This window comes from Colias croceus, chromosome 15, assembly GCF_905220415.1.
Source record: "Colias croceus chromosome 15, ilColCroc2.1".
NCBI classification, from domain to species: Eukaryota; Metazoa; Arthropoda; class Insecta; order Lepidoptera; family Pieridae; genus Colias; species Colias croceus.
Genome location: NC_059551.1, coordinates 2806565 through 2828814, shown reverse-complemented (window position 1 = coordinate 2828814; position 22250 = coordinate 2806565). Strand labels below are relative to the sequence as shown.

At 32.0% G+C, this 22250-nt stretch overlaps 3 protein-coding genes across 3 annotated transcripts; 2 read left to right on the top strand and 1 right to left on the bottom strand.

The window, feature by feature from the left end:
• Window positions 1-122: 122 nt before the first annotated feature.
• On the top strand, window positions 123-2390 carry LOC123697764. Its single transcript, XM_045644302.1, has 2 exons — window positions 123-231; window positions 316-2390. Exons 1-2 carry the CDS (start codon window positions 205-207, stop codon window positions 784-786), a joined length of 498 nt encoding a protein of 165 aa, XP_045500258.1. The 5' UTR covers window positions 123-204; the 3' UTR covers window positions 787-2390.
• Window positions 2391-3619: 1229 nt separating this feature from the next.
• LOC123697763 (PAT complex subunit CCDC47) lies at window positions 3620-9967 on the bottom strand. Its single transcript, XM_045644301.1, has 11 exons — window positions 9816-9967; window positions 8697-8840; window positions 8464-8558; window positions 7982-8086; window positions 7730-7904; window positions 7338-7471; window positions 6664-6822; window positions 5978-6168; window positions 5165-5318; window positions 4431-4565; window positions 3620-3790 (listed from the first exon to the last, which is right to left on the bottom strand). The coding sequence occupies exons 2-11, from the start codon at window positions 8833-8835 to the stop codon at window positions 3686-3688; spliced, it is 1392 nt and encodes a 463-aa protein (XP_045500257.1). The 5' UTR covers window positions 8836-8840; window positions 9816-9967; the 3' UTR covers window positions 3620-3685.
• A 3099-nt stretch (window positions 9968-13066) lies between these two features.
• LOC123697761 (lysozyme-like) lies at window positions 13067-21737 on the top strand. The gene is made up of 4 exons (XM_045644299.1): window positions 13067-13223; window positions 18659-18844; window positions 19509-19582; window positions 21085-21737. Exons 1-4 carry the CDS (start codon window positions 13157-13159, stop codon window positions 21229-21231), a joined length of 474 nt encoding a protein of 157 aa, XP_045500255.1. The 5' UTR covers window positions 13067-13156; the 3' UTR covers window positions 21232-21737.
• The last annotated feature ends 513 nt before the right edge of the window (window positions 21738-22250 follow it).

The following is a 22250-nucleotide window of genomic DNA, read 5'->3' as shown; positions in this document are numbered from 1 at the left end:
AATTTTAAAATGTACTTTTTTACTAATAATAGTACTTTTAAATATTATAGAACTTCGACTTCAAACGTGAAAAGGGCAAAAAGATCTGTAGTCAGGGCAATGGGATGACTTTTAAAAATGTACCGCTTATTATGACATTTTTTGTGATGTTTATTTTCACACGGTTTTTGCATTATTTATAAATTCTATTGCAATCGCACCATAATGATATGCAACGACTACGATAAAAGTGTATGTTGAACGAGTTGAATGTTTTATAACATTTTCAATTCAACATAAAGAAACTTATTATCTTGATACTTCATCGTTTTTCAGAAACCCTGCAATCATACGAATCTGGATAATTTGGATAAAGCGTTGCATGATTTAGGCATGCTCAGTGCAATAACAGAGGCACGTCGGGAATATTTAAAGGAAAGTAAAGGAAATTTCAGCGTAATGCGTCTCAACACGAGGTACGTTTCCAACGTGACAGTAGGGTATTGTATGAAGAGAAGTACAAATAAGAGCAGGCTTTGCCCGTATGTCCTGCCAGTGCGGCATCGAACTAAGAGTGAAAACTCGGACGCGATCAGTAGTGACATGAACGATGTCTGCGATTTTAAATATAGTATACTGGAACCCTCCACAAGCAGCATGAGGGAGAATATTGATATTAAAAGTACAAAACGATGTCAATCCCTCGAAAACCTGAATCTGGTGATAGAGAACCCACCGAAGCCAGAAATATCCCCCGATATGGACTGTGTGTCTACAAGGATCCAGAAGTTGCAGGTAGATGAATGACACACAAAATAATTAAAGTATGGCTGTATTGAGATGAAATATGGTATGAGAGGTAGCTACTAGTTTAGTAAAAGTGTATTTTCAGTGTCCGTTTACTATTTGATATGAGTGAGTTTATGAGACTTGTTCCTAAACCATAAAGTTTTATTAGTTTTAATTTTGTTTATGTTGAAAGTTTTGAGTGTTTTAGTAAAGTTGATAGAAATATTTTGTACCATATTTGTAAGCAATGTGAGTTTAGAAATGCAGTGTTCATTAATTATATGATCAACTATTTGATAAGACACAGCAATGTGTTTCAAAATTCTGTCAACAAAGTTTCATATTTTGTCAGTCAATTATTACCAGTGAGTAGGTAAAACTGCATTATTTATGAATTTTGAAAGATAATATTCACAACCAAATAAATATCAGAATAACTTATGATTTGTTTAATAAAATAAGCTGTTTTATGTATCATCATTGCTTACATTTTCAAACAATGTTAAAGCCATAATAATTTTACAACAGAAGTAAATTTGTATAAAGTTATAAGATATTTATTGCCTATAATTAATAGAACATGTAGTTACCTATAATTAGCAGAACATGTTCAATTGTTATATTCTTATGCTGTAAAATATTTACTTTATCTTCTAGAAAATATAGATAAGTAATTAAATAATTTTACAGTATATGAATGTGACATAAATGAACAATATTTTGAAGGCTTCCATTATTTTACTTTTGAGCTAGTTTAAGTTATCAATATTTCATTATAAAAAATACAAGTCATTTGTCTTATATGTTTAATAGGATCTGATAAGTAAGTATCTTATAAGTCAGTCTTGAAATCCATACATCGTAACAGATCAATTCAAACTTTATGGCAGTTTGGAAGTTAGTTGCGAATGCATATGCATTATGCGCGCAAGTATGTCAGATGCTTAATGTTCCGGTAATATCTAAAATTGTTTTCTGCGCATCAGATTGTTTAATTTTCCAAGCTGCCATTAAATTTGAATTGTACTGTACTCAAAATTTGAGCAACCATTGTAAATTACTGATTTTTTATTTTTTATTTTGTTATTTCAAACAAGATATCTTGCATGTTTGTTATTTTTCCTTAATGCTTTGTTTTAAAATGAAGCAAAGAAGCAAACGGAGTAAAAAGCATTATCTTTCGTTCAGTTCAGTACAAATGCAATTCCCCATAAAAATTTTCTTTGTACTTCTAGAATCTATTTCAGTTTTCTTAAACATGTCATTTATTTAATAACACTACTATTGCTTTGACATGCAAGATTTCTTACTTCTTTGCGTCTTTGTTAAATACGACACTACAATTGTTTCTAAAACAACCAATGGCAAGGTTACAGTTTTATTTTTTGGCTGTTTAATTCTCTTAGAAGTGCAGTCCTTATCAAGAAAATATTATTTGTTATACCTAGGCAAAGCTGGCTTTAACCAGGTATAATTACTGAGTTAAGAAACTTCCTTGAACACAAGGAAATATCTCAATGCTAACGAAAATGATATTGTAACTACATTACAAAATGTAGACGTTTGAAACCATGTACTCATACTCCCTAAAAATTTACATATAAGTTAAAATTTTATAGTTTTACGCATTGAGAGTAAGTAGTGAAAACTTTCTCACATTAGTTTGTAAAGTATTCAAGACACTGATTTAGTTTTTATGTCTGTCTATGTGTCTTTGTTTGCATATAAATGCTCGTTTTTTGAATGTTCGTTCAATTTTGAAAAAATTTTAGTCGTAATATCTTAGATGCTATATGCTTTCAAGGCAGTAGACATGTGTGTAGAGTTGCCAACTTATAGGATTGAGGAATTTTAATAAAGGTTTATTTACATTTATACCAGTAACTGTTATTTCAGGATAATTCAGTGACAGCATTATTTTATTTTGCGCGTCTGTCTCTATTTGTCTCTCTCTCTATCATAGAAAGCAAGACAGTTATTTTAGTAACTTCGTTCCAACAGGGTGTCCCTTGACACCTTAGGTTTTTATAATTTTGCAACAAATATAAGTCAGAGAAAACTGTTGAAAACTATTTCTCCAAAATAACATAAAACATTATGTATAAATAAACATTTAATACTAGGTTATAGTGTTTGGCAACCCTTATTGCTAGGTGGCATAAGCCATATTAATATGAGATCTCACATCACAAAATATAATCAGCGTTATTTATTTTAGTGAGAATTGGAGCTAGCGCGCAAGAGCAACTTTTGTCTCCGCAACTATTTTTGCGTCGCTACGTGCGCGCACTTTCTTACTAGCCCATACAGTTGATGGGAGAGACAAAATAGTTGCGGAGAAAAAAGTTGCTCTTGCGCGCTAGCTCTTAAAGTCACAATGTGACTATTTGATGGTTGTTAACATATTTTGTTACTCTTATTTAATTATGAGTATTTGAAATAAACATTGCCTTTAAGTATATTTTGTTTTATTGAGAACCAAACCACGAATATTAATCACTAATTTTTTTTCTAGAATAAACTATTTTGATAGCAACATGTATGCCAGATGTTTACACACTGACACTTCACAGGATATGAGAAAAATCTATTTTAGCAACAGGAACATAGAAAAAATTTGTAGAACAAGAACAAAAATTTACTTCAACATCAGACATAACCGTAATTGGAAAATCTATTCATAGTAAATAATATACTTTATTTTGAGAAACAATTAATTCATGAAACCTCACTCGAAAATTATTGATGTATGACATGGAGATTTGGGATAGTGAAAAATCACTTTGAAATAAAACCAAAAAGGTATGTTGAATTAAATTATTTATTTGATGATATTTAATTAATTATTAACACTTAGATATAAATTAACAAAATCGCTGTAAATAATATGTATTGAATTTATTGCTCTGAGGTAAGTTTACATTGCTTTCACTTTAAGTTGCTTCATTTTCGGCGCCTTGCGTTTGGCCTGACGCTTCTGCTCCTTCAACTCCCAGCGGCGTTGTTTCTCTGGATCGTTTTCCTATAAATATAATACTAAATAAATCTTTAGAAATAATATCTATTCTAATAATGTGCAAATGAAGACTGATTGTTTGAACATGCTTATCTCGGGTACTATTGGTCTGATTTGAAAATTTATTTCAGTGTTAGATAGTCCATTTATACGGGAAATAAATTAGGCCATAACATAATTTACGACGTGACATGATAATATATATGTAATTCACTCCAGTATATCCTAAATGATAGGGATATAAATCTATAACGAAAATTTCACTTATACCGAAGTCCTCTGTTATTTTTAACCGACTTCAAAAAAAGGAGGAGGTTATCAATTCGGCCGGTATGTTTTTTTTTATGTATGTACACCGATTACTCCGAGGTTTCTGAACCGAATTACATGATTATTTTTTTGTTCGATGCGGGATGGTGTCGAATTGGTCCCATAAAAATTTTATTCGGATAGGCCCAGTAGTTTTTATTGTATGAGCATTTTTGTCTATATTTGTAAATGTTGCAAGTGCAAGTTTGAAGTCGGTTGTTTTAAACGCAGTTATCACTTGTGAGACAATAAGTTTTATCGTTGTACTTGTCTGTATGTACTATGTGTGTTGTCTTGCGTGTAACTAGAAAGTTAATTAATAAACAATAGAACTCACCGCCATAATCCTCTCCTTCTCTTGCTTTCTCTTTTCTTCTTTCTTCTGTGCAGCCAATTCTTGTCTTGCCGCGTGTGCGCCGCGCATCCATATCTCGGTGGCCTTCTGACGACGCTTCTCGCATTTTGCTAGTGCCTGAAGTATTAAACAATTTAAACAATTAGTAGTTTGTTGTACAAGTATGGAAGTTTATTATCCTACTAATATTATAAATGCGAAAGTTTGTATGGATGTATGGATGTATGGATGTTTGTTACTCTTTCACGTAAAAACTACTGAACCGATTACAATGAAATTTAGCACACATATAGAGGGTAACTTGGATTAACACATAGGATAGTTTTTATCTCGGAAAACCCACGGGAACGGGAACTATGCGGGATTTCCTTTGCAAACGCGGGCGAAGCCGCGGGCGGAAATCTAGTTTTATCTATGTTGAGATTTCATCTCATCGTATGGTATGGATTGGTTAATTATATTTTTCGTATTTACCCTTATCGTTAATTCATAGGTATGTAAGGCATTTATGCAGATAAAATTGATCGATTGAATCATTGAAAAATCAAAATAAAGATTACAAGCAAAAAGAAAAAACAATATTGCATATACATCTGTTTAATTTCCACAACTTCAAGAAACCATTTTTATTTTAAAAATACTTTTTATTATTTTTATAAGTAGAAAATTACTTCAAATACTCAAATATGTAACTAGCAAAAAGAAATAAAACTCACCTCCTTGCTCAAATGCAGCCGCTTAATCTTATCCAACAGATAGAAGACCAGGAGCAGCAAGGGTCTAACTTCCTCACCACCTCCATCTGGACCGAGCGCGAGGCTGATAAGCATCACCTTCTCTGTGTCCGGCGGTTTGGTCACTGTTGTCTCTCTGAAAATATTACATACATGAAAAAGTTATACTAGAAACTTCGGAAGTTAGTAGATTGTACGGTTAAATCGTACAATAATAATTATTTGTAGACATTTTATATCTGACAAAGTACAAATAGGCTTAAAATTCACGAGCACCTTTATGACTATGTAACTGTGTAACTGTGAAATATGAAATCTATTTTATGTATTTTAAACTATTTCTTTCTTTTTTATAATTAAAAATTAATAAGTATTAGGTACATTGCATGTTCTGTCGGTTTCACTGATATTTTTTTTTTTAATTTTATATTTTTCATTTTTTAAATTTTTCAGCAGCCTTTTGCAACATACCATTCGATTTTTTTTAACCCCCAACACGAATCGAACCCAGTATCCCAGTTCTAAGCGCACACGTCAAATTAACACTACATTTTTTCCATCTACCCGCACCACCATAAAAAAAATTAGTTGTCTGTAAAGTCGGTTTACTGACGATAGTTAAACGTGACAACTTCCGATTGTGCTTCTTTGTCGCTCGTTCCGCGTTCTCGCACGCACTTCAAGCCTTACATGGAACGCCTCAGAGCGAGGTAACGCCGCATGAGTCATTATTTTTCGTGCGTGCAGCCGGCTCTATCGAATTATAAGACGTTGTCACGTCAAAAAATCACTCACTCCATCTGCTTCGGCCCGCAGTACTTATCCGACACGTGTATGAACTGCACGTGCTTGTGGTACCGCTCGAGCGCGGCGAGCACGCGCGAGTCCAGTAGCGCGCCAGTCGCCTCCGCGCACTCGGACATCACGCACATGCTGCCGGGCAGACCGTGCTTGTCGCCCGGCCGCCGCTCCGGGCAGAACATGCTCTGTGATACGAAAAAATATTTTATTGTAGTACAAACTACAATCATAATATTATTAGAACCGAGTTATAGCTCGAGTAACATAAGAGAGTTGCGGATTCCAAGCATTTCCCATTGAGATATACATAGGACACCGCCTCCATCACTTATGTTCCGCTCACCATAAGCCATATGGCTTAACTGCACGCTCATTTTTTTTTTTTGTTTTAAAGTGAAACGCATCAAATATACCTTCGTGTGTGTTACGATATTGCACAAATAATACGGAAAAGTGCAAAGGAATAACTTCCATTGGTAAGTACCTAACTAGATAATAATTTTTAAAACTTAGTTAGAGCATAAAAATGGCGCACAGATTTTGTTCGTGGTGTCTCCTCCATACGTAGTAATATTATCTCAATGGCATTTCCCCCAACCATTACTAAAGACCACTCGATTGATATAGTAAAGTTTATTCAATATAAATTCAAAAAATCACTAGTAAATCTAATATCTCACCAAATCCTGCATCTCCTTAGCGAGTCGTGTGCCCACCTTCTTCTGCGCGATACACAGCACGAACGGGTCGCTGTCGTCTTTGCCGAGCTCCACTCGTATGTGCAACGTGTCCGGACTGGGACGGACCACACCCAACAGGACGTGGACTAGATCTTGCCTCTGATAATTAATTTATTAGCTTTCATAATTATGGGGAAATAAGAAAATTATGTGAATAGAAACTGAAATATCATTTTATTGTAGATAAGGTAAAATTCTGAAATATCTGAATTAAAAAAAAATCATTATTGTTCATTAAAAATGTCCCCGTGTTGTATAAGACATTCATTGTAATTATTACACCTTATTTCGTAGCAATAATATTCAAAATCCATTGTATCGCTTATTAAAAAAACTCTGCCTTGGCAGACTTTAGCTTTGGACAATTTTTGCTCGCGAGTCTTATGGCGGCCGTACACGGACCGCTTCAAGCAGTAGAGACCGACAGCTTGAAGCTGCGACCGCGCGGTGTACTATGGACATTCATTCACTGCCGTACATGGACTGCTCGAGCCGTCGCGACAGCTTCAAACCGTCAACTGCACGGTTTGTAGCGACAGGTCGAGCAGTCAACGACCGACCGCTCGAGCAGTCCATGTACGTCGCTCTTATTATATGTATATTGTATGTGTCACCTTGATAAGCTTAAGTGTGAGCAGCATCCCCTCGCAGCACTGTCGGCCGCTGCACCACATGGTGAAGCAGTGCTCCGCCTCCCGGCGCCACCCGCGCTCGTCGCTAGCCGCTACTACATCTAGACCTGTCTCACCTGGAAAGAAAACAAAAAAAAATTATATGTGTCGAAATAATAAACAATAGGATTGTTATATGGCCGAATATAATTCAGGTATTTAATTTAACAGCACTGTTTAAACAGGAGCCTAGGCCATTAATGAAACTTCTGATTAAACCAGCTGACTGTAAGTATATGTATAAGTGAAGTAGTTTGGTCAATAAAAAATGTATGTCTAATAGAAAATAATAAAGTATGCTCTTGAGAACCACGCGGTTTAGAAATTACACTTACCGACTAGAGTAAAATTATCATCAAGCAGTGGTTTATGCAGTTTCAGGAAATTGGTAGCGATAGAGGTGTTCTTAGCACGTCCCACGGCATATGCTAGTGCATATGCAGCCAACATACAGCAGAGAATGCCTTCAAGCCAATAGGCATCCCATCTTGGCCTAACTACCACAGGAACCTAAAAAATATTTTTTGTTGGTTACATATTATTATATAGTTTTTTTTTATATTAATCATAGAATGTTATTGTGTTACCTTGGATATTGTGATCTTAGGTTGTTCAGAGGTTTTAGGAATGCTGTCTTGGAAACCTTCAAACTCTTCCGGATCTTGGAAGTGTTCAAATTCATTATCCTCATCCTGAAAAAAAAATTACACTCGTGAAGCAAAACAAAAAGACGTGTGGCACTCGAGGACTGCCGCAGTAAAGCTATTGCATAGCATGCCTTCAAGCCACACTTCCGAGCCCGTCAGAGTGGGGAGTGTGAGGTTTTTTCGTTACGGAATTTCTCGATTCGGTCCCCGCGCTCAAGGCCCACGATAGAAGCTATGCAATAGCTTAATATAAAAAAAGTTTAAACAACCAGATAAGTATATTCTATATTCCTTATTTTTTCCTTTAAAAATATGTACTTCTTTACAGGAGTTTGTCACTTGTAAAAATGCTAAATTCTTCTTAAAATTATGCATATTGAATGGTAAAAAATAAAAAAAAATATAATAAATAAATAACAGACCTCTACAACCATATCATCCTCTATCTCATCATTGGAAACTACAGGTTCTTTAGAAACTATCTTTGGCTTGACTGGAACATCATCTTCATTTAAATCTAAAATATAAAAAATTCAATAAAATAATTTTACAATAAATATATTGGTAGACATAAAAATAAATTCCTAGAGATATAAATTTAATTTTAAAAGATTCTGCTCTTGCAAGATAACATAAAAATTAATTAAATATTTACCGACAATTGGTGTATCATCATCAGCATCAAACTGCTCAAACTCAGCGAAATCATCGTCTTCCAGCGTGGTGTCTTCATAAGCATGTGCTAGACATAGACCACTAGCAAGAAGCACTATGGAAAATAGTGCAAGACGCATCTTACCTGTAAAAAATATATTGTTTATTTGTGTATAGTGTTAGTAGTTACTGCTATTAGTTCTGTCCTGAATATTATTTAATAAAAATTTATAACTGAGCCTTTTGATGGTAAGGAAATATAGACAATAATATAAATAATAATATTGTAAGTTAGTTGAACACAAATGGGATAAAATTTTTAACACAAAATGCCAAATTGTAAAATGATAAGACAATATCCAATACATTTAATAAGCTTTTGTAGATTTTTTTACTTATTTTATAGGGAACTATATAATTATAGGTGCAAGAAATTATAAAAGACAATTGCATTTGAAGATTTATTCACTACATAGAAACGTGTTATTTTTGTTTCAAATTATATTTGCAAAATTTCAATGCTATGTCAATAAAATATCACAGTTACATGTATTTTTATTTTTTTTTTTAGTTACTGTAGGTATCTCAGATAAACTAGTTCTTTCTTATCAGATATGTTTACACACTGATTATGTATAATTTAGCTTTCATCTTAAAACCTGTAACTGAAAATATGCAACCTTCATTTATTAAATTGCTAATGACTCAAATAATAAAAAGCCCAATATTTTTGAGGATTAATGCTTAATTTGTTATAATAATTACAACAAACATTAAAATTCATAATTTTTTTATTATATAAACCATATAAAACAATTACAAATATCTTTAATTACTATTACTACTATTGGAGTATTCGGGAAACCATAGTTTCAAGCGTCTCGTGAGTTGTGACCTTAGAACATTTACCGTGGCCTAATTTCAGCTACCGTTTACGAGATTAAGTTTATTACGTTGGAAAGGATAAAAAGGGAGAATTTACGTATAAACTATTAGTAAAAGTACCATACGCATGTATTTATAGTTAGAATTTTGGACTTTTAAACATCGCAATACCCCGCAATCTTATATCACTGGTATCTTTGTGATTTCTAGACATTTATTATCAAGCAATACTTACTTATTTTCAACACTGCATAAATAACTTATATACTTAATTAGAAGCTATCAGTTCATTTATTTATATTAAAAATAAACTAAATGTACCTACAGAATATTACCCTAATCTCTATTTTTATTACACAGCAGAAATGACAATGTGAATTGTGATTTGTGAAGTCGATTGATTTGTTTTAGTGGCTTGACGTTTACAGTCATTGATATTCCTATTGGATGAATGTGGACTTATGTCTCATATTACCCAATAGGAGGAGCCGATAAATATTTAAGTGAGCAAGGTTATTGAATAGGTACCTACGTCATTCACCAATGAAAACCTAAATACTGTGACATTGACATCTGACACAAGTACAACTCATATGACAATGACAATTGACAAGATACATTTTATGTTGCCGCTCTAAAATTAATTTTCAAAGGCCGTTTTATAAAGTGCCGTGAATTTCTCATTGAAAATAATGGCTGTTTTCCAATTACAGAGAATAATGCGACTCAGTGGCGCACAATGCCGAATTATGCTGATGCTTAATTGGAACGTGAAACGCACCAGCAGGTTGCGCTAAGTTCAGTGTTGAAAAAAAAAATTCATAGAGTTAATAATAAGCAATAACCCTTCAATAACCCACAGACAATAACCTCATTAATGTGTATATAAAGTGGTATGTAGGTACTTATGCATATGTAATTGGAAAACACGGAATGTCAACGTACTATTACTGTTTAAAAATATTCTGTGAATATGTGCAGCAAATTCTTAAATTAAACTACAATAAAGAGAGCCTGTGCTGTATCTCAGTATTTATATGCAAGTATAATAATTTATAGTTTTTTAAGTATCACAATTTATTGGGTTCGAACTAAAGACGCATACAGTTTACTAAATTTCCCTATAGTGTACATCAATGTCTTAGATCAATGTATTTTAAAAACAATGTAATATTTTGATGTTAAATGGTATGGTATAATACATAAAATAACTGCAAAATAATAGAAGAAAAATTATAATGATTTAAATTAGGTAATGGATTGTTGTGCCCTGCGATTTTACAAGCAGTAGGTAGGTACTCCGCTCCTGTTGGTCTTATACCGATAGCAGAAATAATTTTTCAAATTGGATCAGTAGTTCCTGAGATTAGCGCGTTCAAACAAACAAACAAACTCTTCAGTTTTATAATATTAGTACCTATAGATATAAAATTCTCGTATCACAATGTTAGTTACCATACTCCTACGAAACGGCTGAACCGATTCTCATGAACATATCGCCTATCGGGTAGGTCTATGAATCGGATATCTATTTTTCATACCCTAAGTGATAAGAGTAAGGCAATACAATGTTTGCACATTGCCGAGACAGCTAATATAAATGAAAATATTACTAGCTGTGCTAAAGAAATAAAACTAAACCACTCCCAAATTATTATTTATTATCAATATAAAAATCCGTTCTGTAGATATTTTTTTAATTTATCACGAACGACAATTGAAGTTAAGCCTTCAAGGGACTTTAAAGATATCGATACTTTTAACTTTATTAACAAGGAAAAACCATCATTACATATGAATACTTATAACAAAAGAAATCCAATCGATAGAATTTAAATTATATTATTATTATGCTTATACTAGCGTTAGTTTGCTTATCTATATCTAAGTATATACGTATATAAATAAAAATCTAACCCGTTTCGCAGTGTCACGGCATCACGCGTGAACGGCTGAACCGATTTCGATAATTCTTTTTTGATATATTCCTTGAAGTACGCGGATGTTTCTTATGTAGAGAAAACGTAAATATGTTCCACGAGCGAAGCCGGGTGTACCGCAAGTACTTACTAATAACGCGCGTATAGGTACCTACGTCAATTACCCGCGGATGAAGCTGCACGTCAAAGCTAGTTTTTTTTTAATTAGCGAAGAAGCGTTTAAATGCCTATACTAATTTTCTCAACATTTTTAAGGTATGAATTATTATTAGCAACCTATTGTTATTTGTTACCTACATACATAATATACTTCTTGGCAACAAGAAACATGGGAATTCCCTCCCGCATAACATTTATCGAGATCTATTAATACAAAGAATCTTATTTGATCTTATCCATTGTATTCATTATTTCATAATACCTAATCGAAATCTTGGAAAATATAAAGTATCCGATTCAATCACATAATATTTTTGCAATATTTGTCGCTTTAATTGCAATAATAGTATATTCCTAAAGCATTACATTTTAATAATAATCATTCCATGAAATTAATTTACACAAGTAAATACAAAATAACAATCTTGAATTATGTCGACCCAACATCGTAAATAATAAATATCACCCCAATAAAGTAAAAACCTTTACAGCTAGATTAAAATTGTTTGATCATTCGTACGGTTAATATTTTCGTTACCGTTATAAAATACAAACTAACCGATGCTATTTGATTAAACTTGTTTAATTTATAATCTACATGTTATAATTTCATACATAAATTATGCAAAATAATCTGTGACAAGCAAATAAAGCACAGAAAGTAAAGATTATAATATTTTAGGCACAGATTTTAGGGTATCTGCTTACTCAAAATGTCCATAGCAAGGTCAATAGTGATGCCTATTTACTTGTTACTTCGTATTATGTACCTACTCACTTATAATTTTAATTGAATTCCAAAAAGTATTTTATTCATTGGCTATTATTTAATCGATAATTCAATTAATGTATCTTATTCATTCATAATAGGTAGGTAGATACACTCTTATACACACACACTCTTGGTTGGGTAGGTAGATTATCATTTATCCGATGAGCGATAGTAAGCTTTTAAAAATGTGCCTTAATAAATTTAACGCTATTTTTTTACTGTAAACAAGAAAGATAATCAAAGTTGCGTAAACTTGAAAGTTAAAATTTTGACTGAAAATTTACTAAAAATGTCTCTTTATTCCTAAAATGTAACAAATTTTCAAATCTGTTATTCAAATGAACCTTCTCACGGAGGAATTTAACTTTTTAGGTCTTCAAATCCCTTCGCAAATAATAACAAACGACTTCAGATTCCTTTTTATCAAAACAACATTTGTTTTTTATGTCTTAGCATCCCCTTAGCAACAAAATAAGTTAGGTCGTTCCACCTGAAAATAACGAGCCATAAAATTCCAATCTTTATTTACATTAGGATATAAATAACAAAATAAAAACTAACATTTATTTACGGAACCCGGTGATTCAATGTCCAAACGTCCATATAAGCTGACTAAAGGCCACGACCAATGTCAGTCGAAAGAAGTGCGCGTGAGCATCTGACGCTTTACTAGTTATTAAAATTATTTATAAGTTTTTTTCCGAAATGGCTTCAGCCTTAATCAAGTTCAGTGCCTTGTTGATGCTGATCAGCGCCTGCGCAGCTGATGTCGGTTAGTAACGTTCTAAAAAATTCAAACTATTTATGTTATTATTATACCCATGTAAATAAAGAAATTGTTTAAAAATAGAATACTTTGTATATACATATTTATGTACGAAAAATAAATAGCACTCTACAAGACACCTAGTATAAGGCTACAGGCCGTTAAGGCCCAACCTCTGTTGATAAACCGCCTTATCAAAATATACACACAGTGCAGGTCAAAACCAAGCAAGTCTAAATCAATAAACTTGTTTATAAACATAATAACAATGCCAAAATATCAATAATATCATGATAGCATTAAGATACCAAAAAAATTAAGTGTATTTTCAGTTGCTAGCCTAATTTTCGCAGTTCCAAATCAAACTTGGTTGCTGGATAATGACATATTTAATTTGAACCAATCAAATGAATACAAAATTCAAGAGCTGATCTGTATTTTTTTTTTTTCATAAATTATATTTAACTTTTGAAATAGTTACTCAATTCAAAAACTTACCAGGTACCTTCTTTAAAAATCAATAAAAAATTCTATATTTTTGCAATTTAATCCATGGACAATATAAAAATTATTAGGTATCAATAACGATTTACAATATTACAAACAATTCATAGTATCTATAATTTTACCATTATAGGAGTTAATTACATTACACTACCAGCTATTAAATCTTAATTAAAAGTACTGCGATTAACCCATCCTTAATTATTACGGATATTGATAATAATATAATAATTATCTTTTAAGATATAAACTGTTACAATCATTAGTAGTCCATTATCAATACTAGAACAGCGACTACTAACAACTTTTGATACTTTAGAAATTTTAAATTGAAAGAAAGAAAAACTATTTATTGGACGAAATAGTTACAAACATTTACAAAAAATAAAACATATTATGCAAATTACAAAAATAAAACACTGAACAAGGACCTGTATGTAACATTTTATCCCAAACTGGCTGTTTCCCGCGGTTTCATCCGCATTTCTCCGCTCCTGTTGGTCTTAGCGTGATGATATTATATAGCCTTCCTCGATAAATGGGCTATCCAACACCGAAATAATTTTTCAAATCGGACCAGTAGTTCCTGAGCGCGTTCAAACAAATAAACTGTTCAGCTTTATTATATTAGTATAGATATATAGTAGATTATAGATTGTAAACACTACATTTCCCATGTTCTAACCGTAATAATTCAAATAAAATGCGTTCTAGAACATATATAGGTACCACGTATGTTATGCATTTTCATAAATTTGTAAACACAATGCAGGAACAAAACGACATTTTATTTAAATCAAAAACGATAAATATCCCACAGCATATCTGTGTCAAGTCCAAGATGATTCAATTGGTACAGGTATATGAAGGTTATATTGATGACGTGTTACATAAGCAAGCAATATTTCATTCATGTTTATGTCCACAGTGAACTCTGGCCAATATCGAAATACTTCTAGAAACCCCAAAATATGGAAACATAATTTTTAGGAACTTTGTTTTCATACAAAGAAATAAGAAAATATGGGCTTACCACGTTACCGCGGTGTGGCTAATTTTGTATAAAGTTTTTAAATTATAACATATTTGAATAATAGTCTCGTTCATAAAAATACCTAATCGAAAACATTGGAAACCCTTATTTCTTTTTACTGTTTTCCACAGCTAATTCAAACTTCCTCCTCTTACAGCCTACCCTTATATTTTTAATTTTTTAAGTTCCTGAAAAATTGGATTTCAAAAAGGTCACAATCTTCGACTCAAAAACTTTATTTATTAGTAGTCGAAGAAAAACGTTTAGGTATATGTAATTTAATACACCTCGTTAGTAGCTACCATTTTAATATTATGTAGGTTTCGTCTTGATCCGTGTTCAACCGGTCCTTTTCTATATGCCCTAACTCGTCAGGTGACATGCCAAGCTGCATGACACGACGTACTCTAGGAAACTAGCTAGAAAAATAGCAGAGCGATGACTTTACTTTTTCTTTTTTCATAGCTGGGAATAAGGTTCAAGCTGTTAACAGGATTCCTTTTGGCGACAATCATTTTATGGTGGAATTTTGCTATCCAAGCACAAAAGATTGTATATAACAAGTCCACAAAGTCATTGTTAGAAGGATATTTTTTCACGCCATCCAATTAACTTTAGCTGTCATAAAGCTTGATTTATGACGGTGGTAACATTTATCGGGTGATAAGTCAGTTACTTTTATTTTTTAAATCAGGCATTAAATCCTTTTTGTAACAGGATTTATTCGTAACGTTGAGGATATGTTCTCAAAAATCTTTTTAATGGGTGGCCGTAAACATCTTAAAATATACAATCTTAATACAATACAACAGTTATATTTTGTGAATATGTTATCAATTATCATACTTTTCTATTTGCTTCAAAAGTTGAATTAAAATTTGAGTCCTTTATTGTAGAGTCGAGTCGAAATACCACATTATATTATATTCAGGATTCATTACTTATTATTTGCTCTTGAATATGCTCAATACTCGTATTTAACAATTACTTAATCTTAATTTTTAAGCTGTGTTGCACTAGTTGATATAATAACAACAAATATAGCTAAATTGCAATACACAAGTGAGACTTATTCGATACTTTAATATTAAAATTCATTATTCTGAAAAATATTCGTTTAGCTTTTATCTTGATTAACTAATCTAGATAAAATTAATTAGCAATTATTTTATGAGTAAGATCATCGGAAGTTCTTAGATTCAACCTTCTAAAGAAGATCAAGGAGGAGGCTTCATCCGTTTTTATAAAATTATAAAAAAGGTAATATGTAACTTCCATCTTTATACGCTAAAAGATGGCCATTCTAAAGTGGAGCTTATCTTAATTTTATATGATGATATAAGGCTATTAGCCAATAATTTCTAGCAGAGGTGTATGAAAAGAGTAATCTTATGTAAAACCCGGATACACTGTGGAAACGGTAACAACCCATAATAAGCAATTATTCGAATTATCTAAATCTCCATACGATTGTAGCAATTGTGGAGTAAATTACAATGAATCATTACGGATCTGTCTGGACTTGATCCAAGAACCTATTAGGCCTTCGACATTAAATCATCTAGCATTTACGTGGAGATATATTGTTTCCGGTCTCCTTATTACGATATTAAATACAATTTTAACACAACTTGAGTATCTTTGTTGTAAGTTATTGTTACCCCGATTAAGTCATAACTTATAATGTCGTCGAGAATTTTATTTTATCTCTATAATTAATAGCTTTATTACCTCCATTTTATTATAATGCGAATTATTGCGATAAAGGCAACCAATCACATATAAAAATATATATACCTACCGGTTCTCTTTATACTATGTACCTAGTCCCTATTTCTTCAATGAATGAATGGAGTTTCTTGTCGGTTCTTCTCCATAGATACTGCTTTCCGAATCGGGGGTAAATGTTAAAAATATGCAATGACGATTCATAAGTGCTTCTAGAAGAAGTCTAATTGAATAAATAAATTTTTAAGTTCGAGTTTGAAAATTGTTTTATTAGGTTGGCAACACTAGGTATTGTTGTGTGGTAAAGGAGTTTACCACAACACACGGGGTTTTGTACGAGTAGCAAATAAAGCTAAATTGCCTAAAAATTTATTTAGATTTTGTCTATGAATAAAATGAGATTTAAATATTTTTAGGAGGTACGAACAAATATGTTGTCTTATTACTCTATTGGAAAGAAAGTTACCTACTACTTCTTTTTAAAAACTAATTTTTCAACTTTTATATTGTTCATTTACCTATTATATTCAAATTTAAAATTAATAAATATCAATAGAATGAGTAATCTTATCGTTAATCACATTATAGGATTTAAGATAAAATACCAAGGTCTAGGTCAAGGTCTCAATACATTCGACATTTGCACTTAGTCATATTTCCGATAACTTTTGCTCTATTTATTCCGCATTAATAACAAAGGAGGAAAATAGTGCATACCCTCTCAAATTAATCCAACTTAAGTAGTTACTCCATCGATCTTTATTTTTATTAAATTAAAATCAATAAGTTTTAATAATTTCCGCTATTCAAAGTATGAACATTCTACCTAAAATTATTTTTCACGTAAGGATACGCTACATATTATAAAGTTACGGTGTACATAATTATGCTGATTTTATTTCGTTGTTTGATGCAATCTTTTGTAAATCTGGTTTCTTACTTCCATTGAACTGCCGGAAAACAAATATGATGTAGTAATTTTAGACAAATTTTACGCTTCGTTATATAATATTCAAAATACCTAAGCGTGATTTTAACAAGCGGATGCTATTATTTATTGTTCACTGTAATTGAGAATATAGCCACGCCACGGTAATAATATCTTTACGAACACAAATGAAAATCGATATTCTTCACTGTTCAGCATATAATTAATTATTAGATATAGGTACCTAATCACTACTTACATATAATATATAATATAATAAAACAAAGTCGTTTTCTCTGTCCCTATGTCCCTTTGTATGCTTAAATCTTTAAAACTATACGCAACGGATTTTGATGAGGTTTTTTTTTAATAGGTAGAGTGATTAAAGAGGAAGGTTTTGGTATATAATTTATTAGATTTTAGACAAAGCGAAGCGGTAAGATAGTGTAAAATATACCAAACAGCAAGTATGTATGATCAATATTGGGTAGGAATTTCAGTTCGAAACGGGCTACTTTTATGTAAATCTCCTCTTTAATGTAGAAAAATATTATCTTGAAAAAGTCATGCAAAAACAATATTTTGATGATTAATTTCATAACAATGTAAACGGATCTGACCAAGGTTCAAACCTTGACCCCATCCAGGACAGCATTTCACACGTTGTGGTTAATATTACCATACATACATACACATAACTATTTACATATGTATAATATGTGGGTGTCACATATATATTATATAGCTGTAAGATTTGTCTATAGTAAACAAAACTAACCATTACGAATTTACGAGAATAACCTTTGTTTTATATTTCTTAACATTTTTGCAGTATCTTTGTCTAAGTACATACAGATTATTTGCCATCTAATTTGCATAGTAAATAATTAAATTAGGTACCAAGTCAATAACAAAAAAATTGGTTGTTTGTAAAGTCGGTTTACTGACGATAGTTGAACGTGACAACGATTGTGCTTCTTTGTCGCTCGTTCCACGCTCTCGCTTGCACTGGAACGCCTCAGAGCGAGATAACGCCGCATGAGTCATGTTTTTTCGGGCGTGCAGCCGGCTCTATCGAATTAGAAGACGTTGTCACGTCAAAAATTAAATAAATGCGAATAAAATGCATCAGCCGCAATTATTCAAACTGAATTATTTATTTTATAAATATAAGATACCGAACAATCAAACCATAATCATATAGGATTTTTTTGTATGCTAATCATAGATATTATCTATCTTTTACAGGTGAAGTACTAGCCCAGAGCCCAGTAACAGAAGTATGCCTTGGCTGCATATGCCAAGCGGTGTCGGGTTGCAAGCAAGGCACACAGTGTGATGGAGACGCGTGTGGGCTGTTCCGCATAACATGGGCGTACTGGGCTGATGCTGGGAAACCAGTTCTGCCTGGACGCACCATTGACTCTCCTGATGGTAAGCTTTTGCATATTTGCGTACTGAAGATAAATGCGTATTTGAAAAGCTATATATATGTTATGTTTTGATTAAGACTGCTGATTGAAATGTACGTTTAAACTATTTGGGTATCGAGTTAAAAGTATAGAAAGATTTTCAAGATTGGCTCGAGCCATGACTCCATGATTTCTTATAGAATATAGATGAACAAATGTGATGTGATTTCTGATAAACTAATTTAATACCTTGATATATAGATAGATTATCCTGTTTACGCCGAAATATACAAAGATAATAAGATCGATATGATTCCAATATCGATATATAGGTATTCCCAATATGAAAGGTCACATTCTCAGAAGTTATCACCAAAAATGTCAGTACATTTGGCAATGAACTGAAGGTGACCGGTGGTACCAAGGTTCATCATTTTCTATACCAAATTATTTCCTCACTTATTATTTTACGTCACTGGTATATTGTTTCCTATATTTACAAAAAACCGCAACCCACATTAACTTAAAATTATAATTACAAACGTTGAATAAATTAAATTAAAATTCAATGCCGATTATTTTTTTTTTTGGCTTAGATTTTACTATATATAATATCCTGATCCCAGTAAAGCATTATGCACATTTTAATAAACATTTAATTTTAAATTAATTCTATGTGTTTCCAGCTTACGCCAGCTGTGCCAACGATCCTCAGTGTGCTGCTCTCACCGTCCAGGGCTACATGAGGCGCTTCGGACAGGTAATTTTATTTAAAACTTTATCAAACTTTCTTCCGAAGAAATAGAGCCTCTCTCTATTTAAATGTAGAATATTGCCATATCCCTAAATGATAAAGTATGACAACAACATTGAGATAGTATTACTACGTATGGAGGAGACACCACGAACAAAATCTGTGCGTCATTTTTTTGCTCTAACTAAGTTTTAAAAATTATTATCTAGTTAGGTACTTACCGATGAAAGTTATTCCTTTGCACTTTTCCGTATTATTTGTGCAATATCGTAACACACACGAAGGCATATTTGATGCGTTTCACTTTAAAACAATTAAAAAATGAGCGTGCAGTTACGCCATATGGCTTATGGTGAGCAGAACATAAGTGATGTAGGTGGTGTCGTCTCCATATGTATATCTCAATGGACAACAATGGATTATTTATTACTTATTAATGGTATCTCAATTATCTCTTACTAAATATGGTATATCAAACAATGAGGTGATACGGAAATTACAGAATTCGATACTAATTGCAGTGCAATTTTACCCTGGTTTTTATGTAAGAAAAGACACTAAATTGCTTCTTGCTTTTATTTTCGTATATTTTAGTGACTGCTTAGTTGTATTAAAGAGTATATAAAATCAGATAATATCAATAATAAATAAATAAGAAATCATTTCCCCTGATGACTACTGAACAATGACTAATTAGTAACATAATATTAAAAAACGATGAAAAGAGATAATTAACATATTCTACCAAAATACCACATCACAATGACAAATACCAAGATATATGATATAGAGCTATTTTTAAATAATTATTTCATCTCAATAAACTTAGGAAATCCCTAATATTATAGCACCCACATCCGTGTACGAAAACGTAGGTGTGTACCTACAAACTACAAACCAGTAGAATTATTAACATATCTTGGCATTGTCATTGAAATTTGCATACAAGTCGATCAGTGACATCATCTGTAAATATAATTGATTCACGCGTAAATAAACAATCCAGTTTAACTTTTTATAACTCCATTCAATACTTGGTGAAGTTCATATCCTGGTTCTAGACACCTTTTAGTAAACCTAAATAAAATGTCAATTAAGTTAAGTTAAACAACTTATGAGGCACAAATATTTATGAAAGTACAATTTTTATTCTTCTTAAAAAATAGGTTAATGGAATATTCATAAATATCCATACCAATATTATAAATGCGAAAGTAACTCTGTCTGTCTGTCTGTTACTTAATCACGCCTTAACTTATGAACCAATTTGCATGAAATTTGGTACAGACATATTTTGATACCCGAGAAAGGACATAGGCTATTTTTTACCCCGGGAAATAGATAGGTTTTATCCCGGAAATCCCACGGGAACGGGAACTATGCGTGTTTTTCTTTGACTGCGCGGGCGAAGATGCGGGTGGAAAGCTAGTATTTAATATAACCAAAAAAACTATAGATATAAAAGTGGAAATGTCGTAATAAAATTTTCTTAATTGTTTATTTTCCAGGACTGCAACAACGACGGTGTGGTTAACTGCTACGATTACATGGCAATCCACAAACTGGGAGGCTACGGATGCAAGGGAGATCTTCCCTTCCAATATGTCAACGTATTCCAGCAATGTATTGCAGCGGTTGCAGCTCACCAAGGATAAATATTGCCATATCAAAAAATCGTACAAGACGAACAGCTGTAGTCTATAGTCATAGTCATGTCAATAAAAAAAAGAAAGAACAAAATTGGCGCCAAAAATAATGTGTCAAATTAAATGATGAAAAAATGAATGTAGAGATTATATTGTACTGTTGCGATACGAGTCTGTAAATTTAAGAAATGTATTTGTAATTAGTTATTAAGAAAATGATTTTAAATAAATTAAAATACGTAAAATTTTGTAGACACCTATTTATTCAAGGTTTTTAAGTACTTAATTGCGATACATTTTAATTATTGTGTTTATATACGTGCAAAATATTATCGACAAACGAATAAACGTCTAAAAGAATAACCATGTTTTATTCCAGTACAATATATTTATTATTTTATCCCTTTTTACATTAATCAATAATAATAGCACCTTATTATTTTAAGTACTTGTACAAAAGCTATTTTAAAGTGGTAGAGGTTAACGACGAAGTTAATAAATGTGTATTATCTTTATTTGACTGATCATTATACTCAGTACCTACTTCGATTCTTGGTAATAAGTTAATAACATTTGCAGTATATTTAAAAGTTTTCATCGCCAATGGTCTCAATGAGCTTGAAATTTATTTACAATTTTGTAATTAAGATTGTTATTATAATATTGGTGCAAAATCTATACTATTATAAAACTGAAGAGTTTGTTTGTTTGTTTGCTTGCTTGAACGCGCTAATCTCAGGAACTACTAGACCGATTTGAAAAATTCTTTCGGTGATAGATAGCAATCTTAAAGTGTGTAATAAAACAAAATGCAAAAACTCAGAACAACTCAAAACAATTGCAAGAATATCAAACAATTCGCTAAGAACTGCGTTATGTTACGTAAATATTTTATTGTTACATGATTGTTACATGCTATAGCGTTCTGAAAAAATGAATTATAATCCATACTAATATTATAAATGCGAAAGTAACTCTGTCTGTCTGTCTGTTACTCAATCACGCCACCAATTTGCATGAAATTTGGT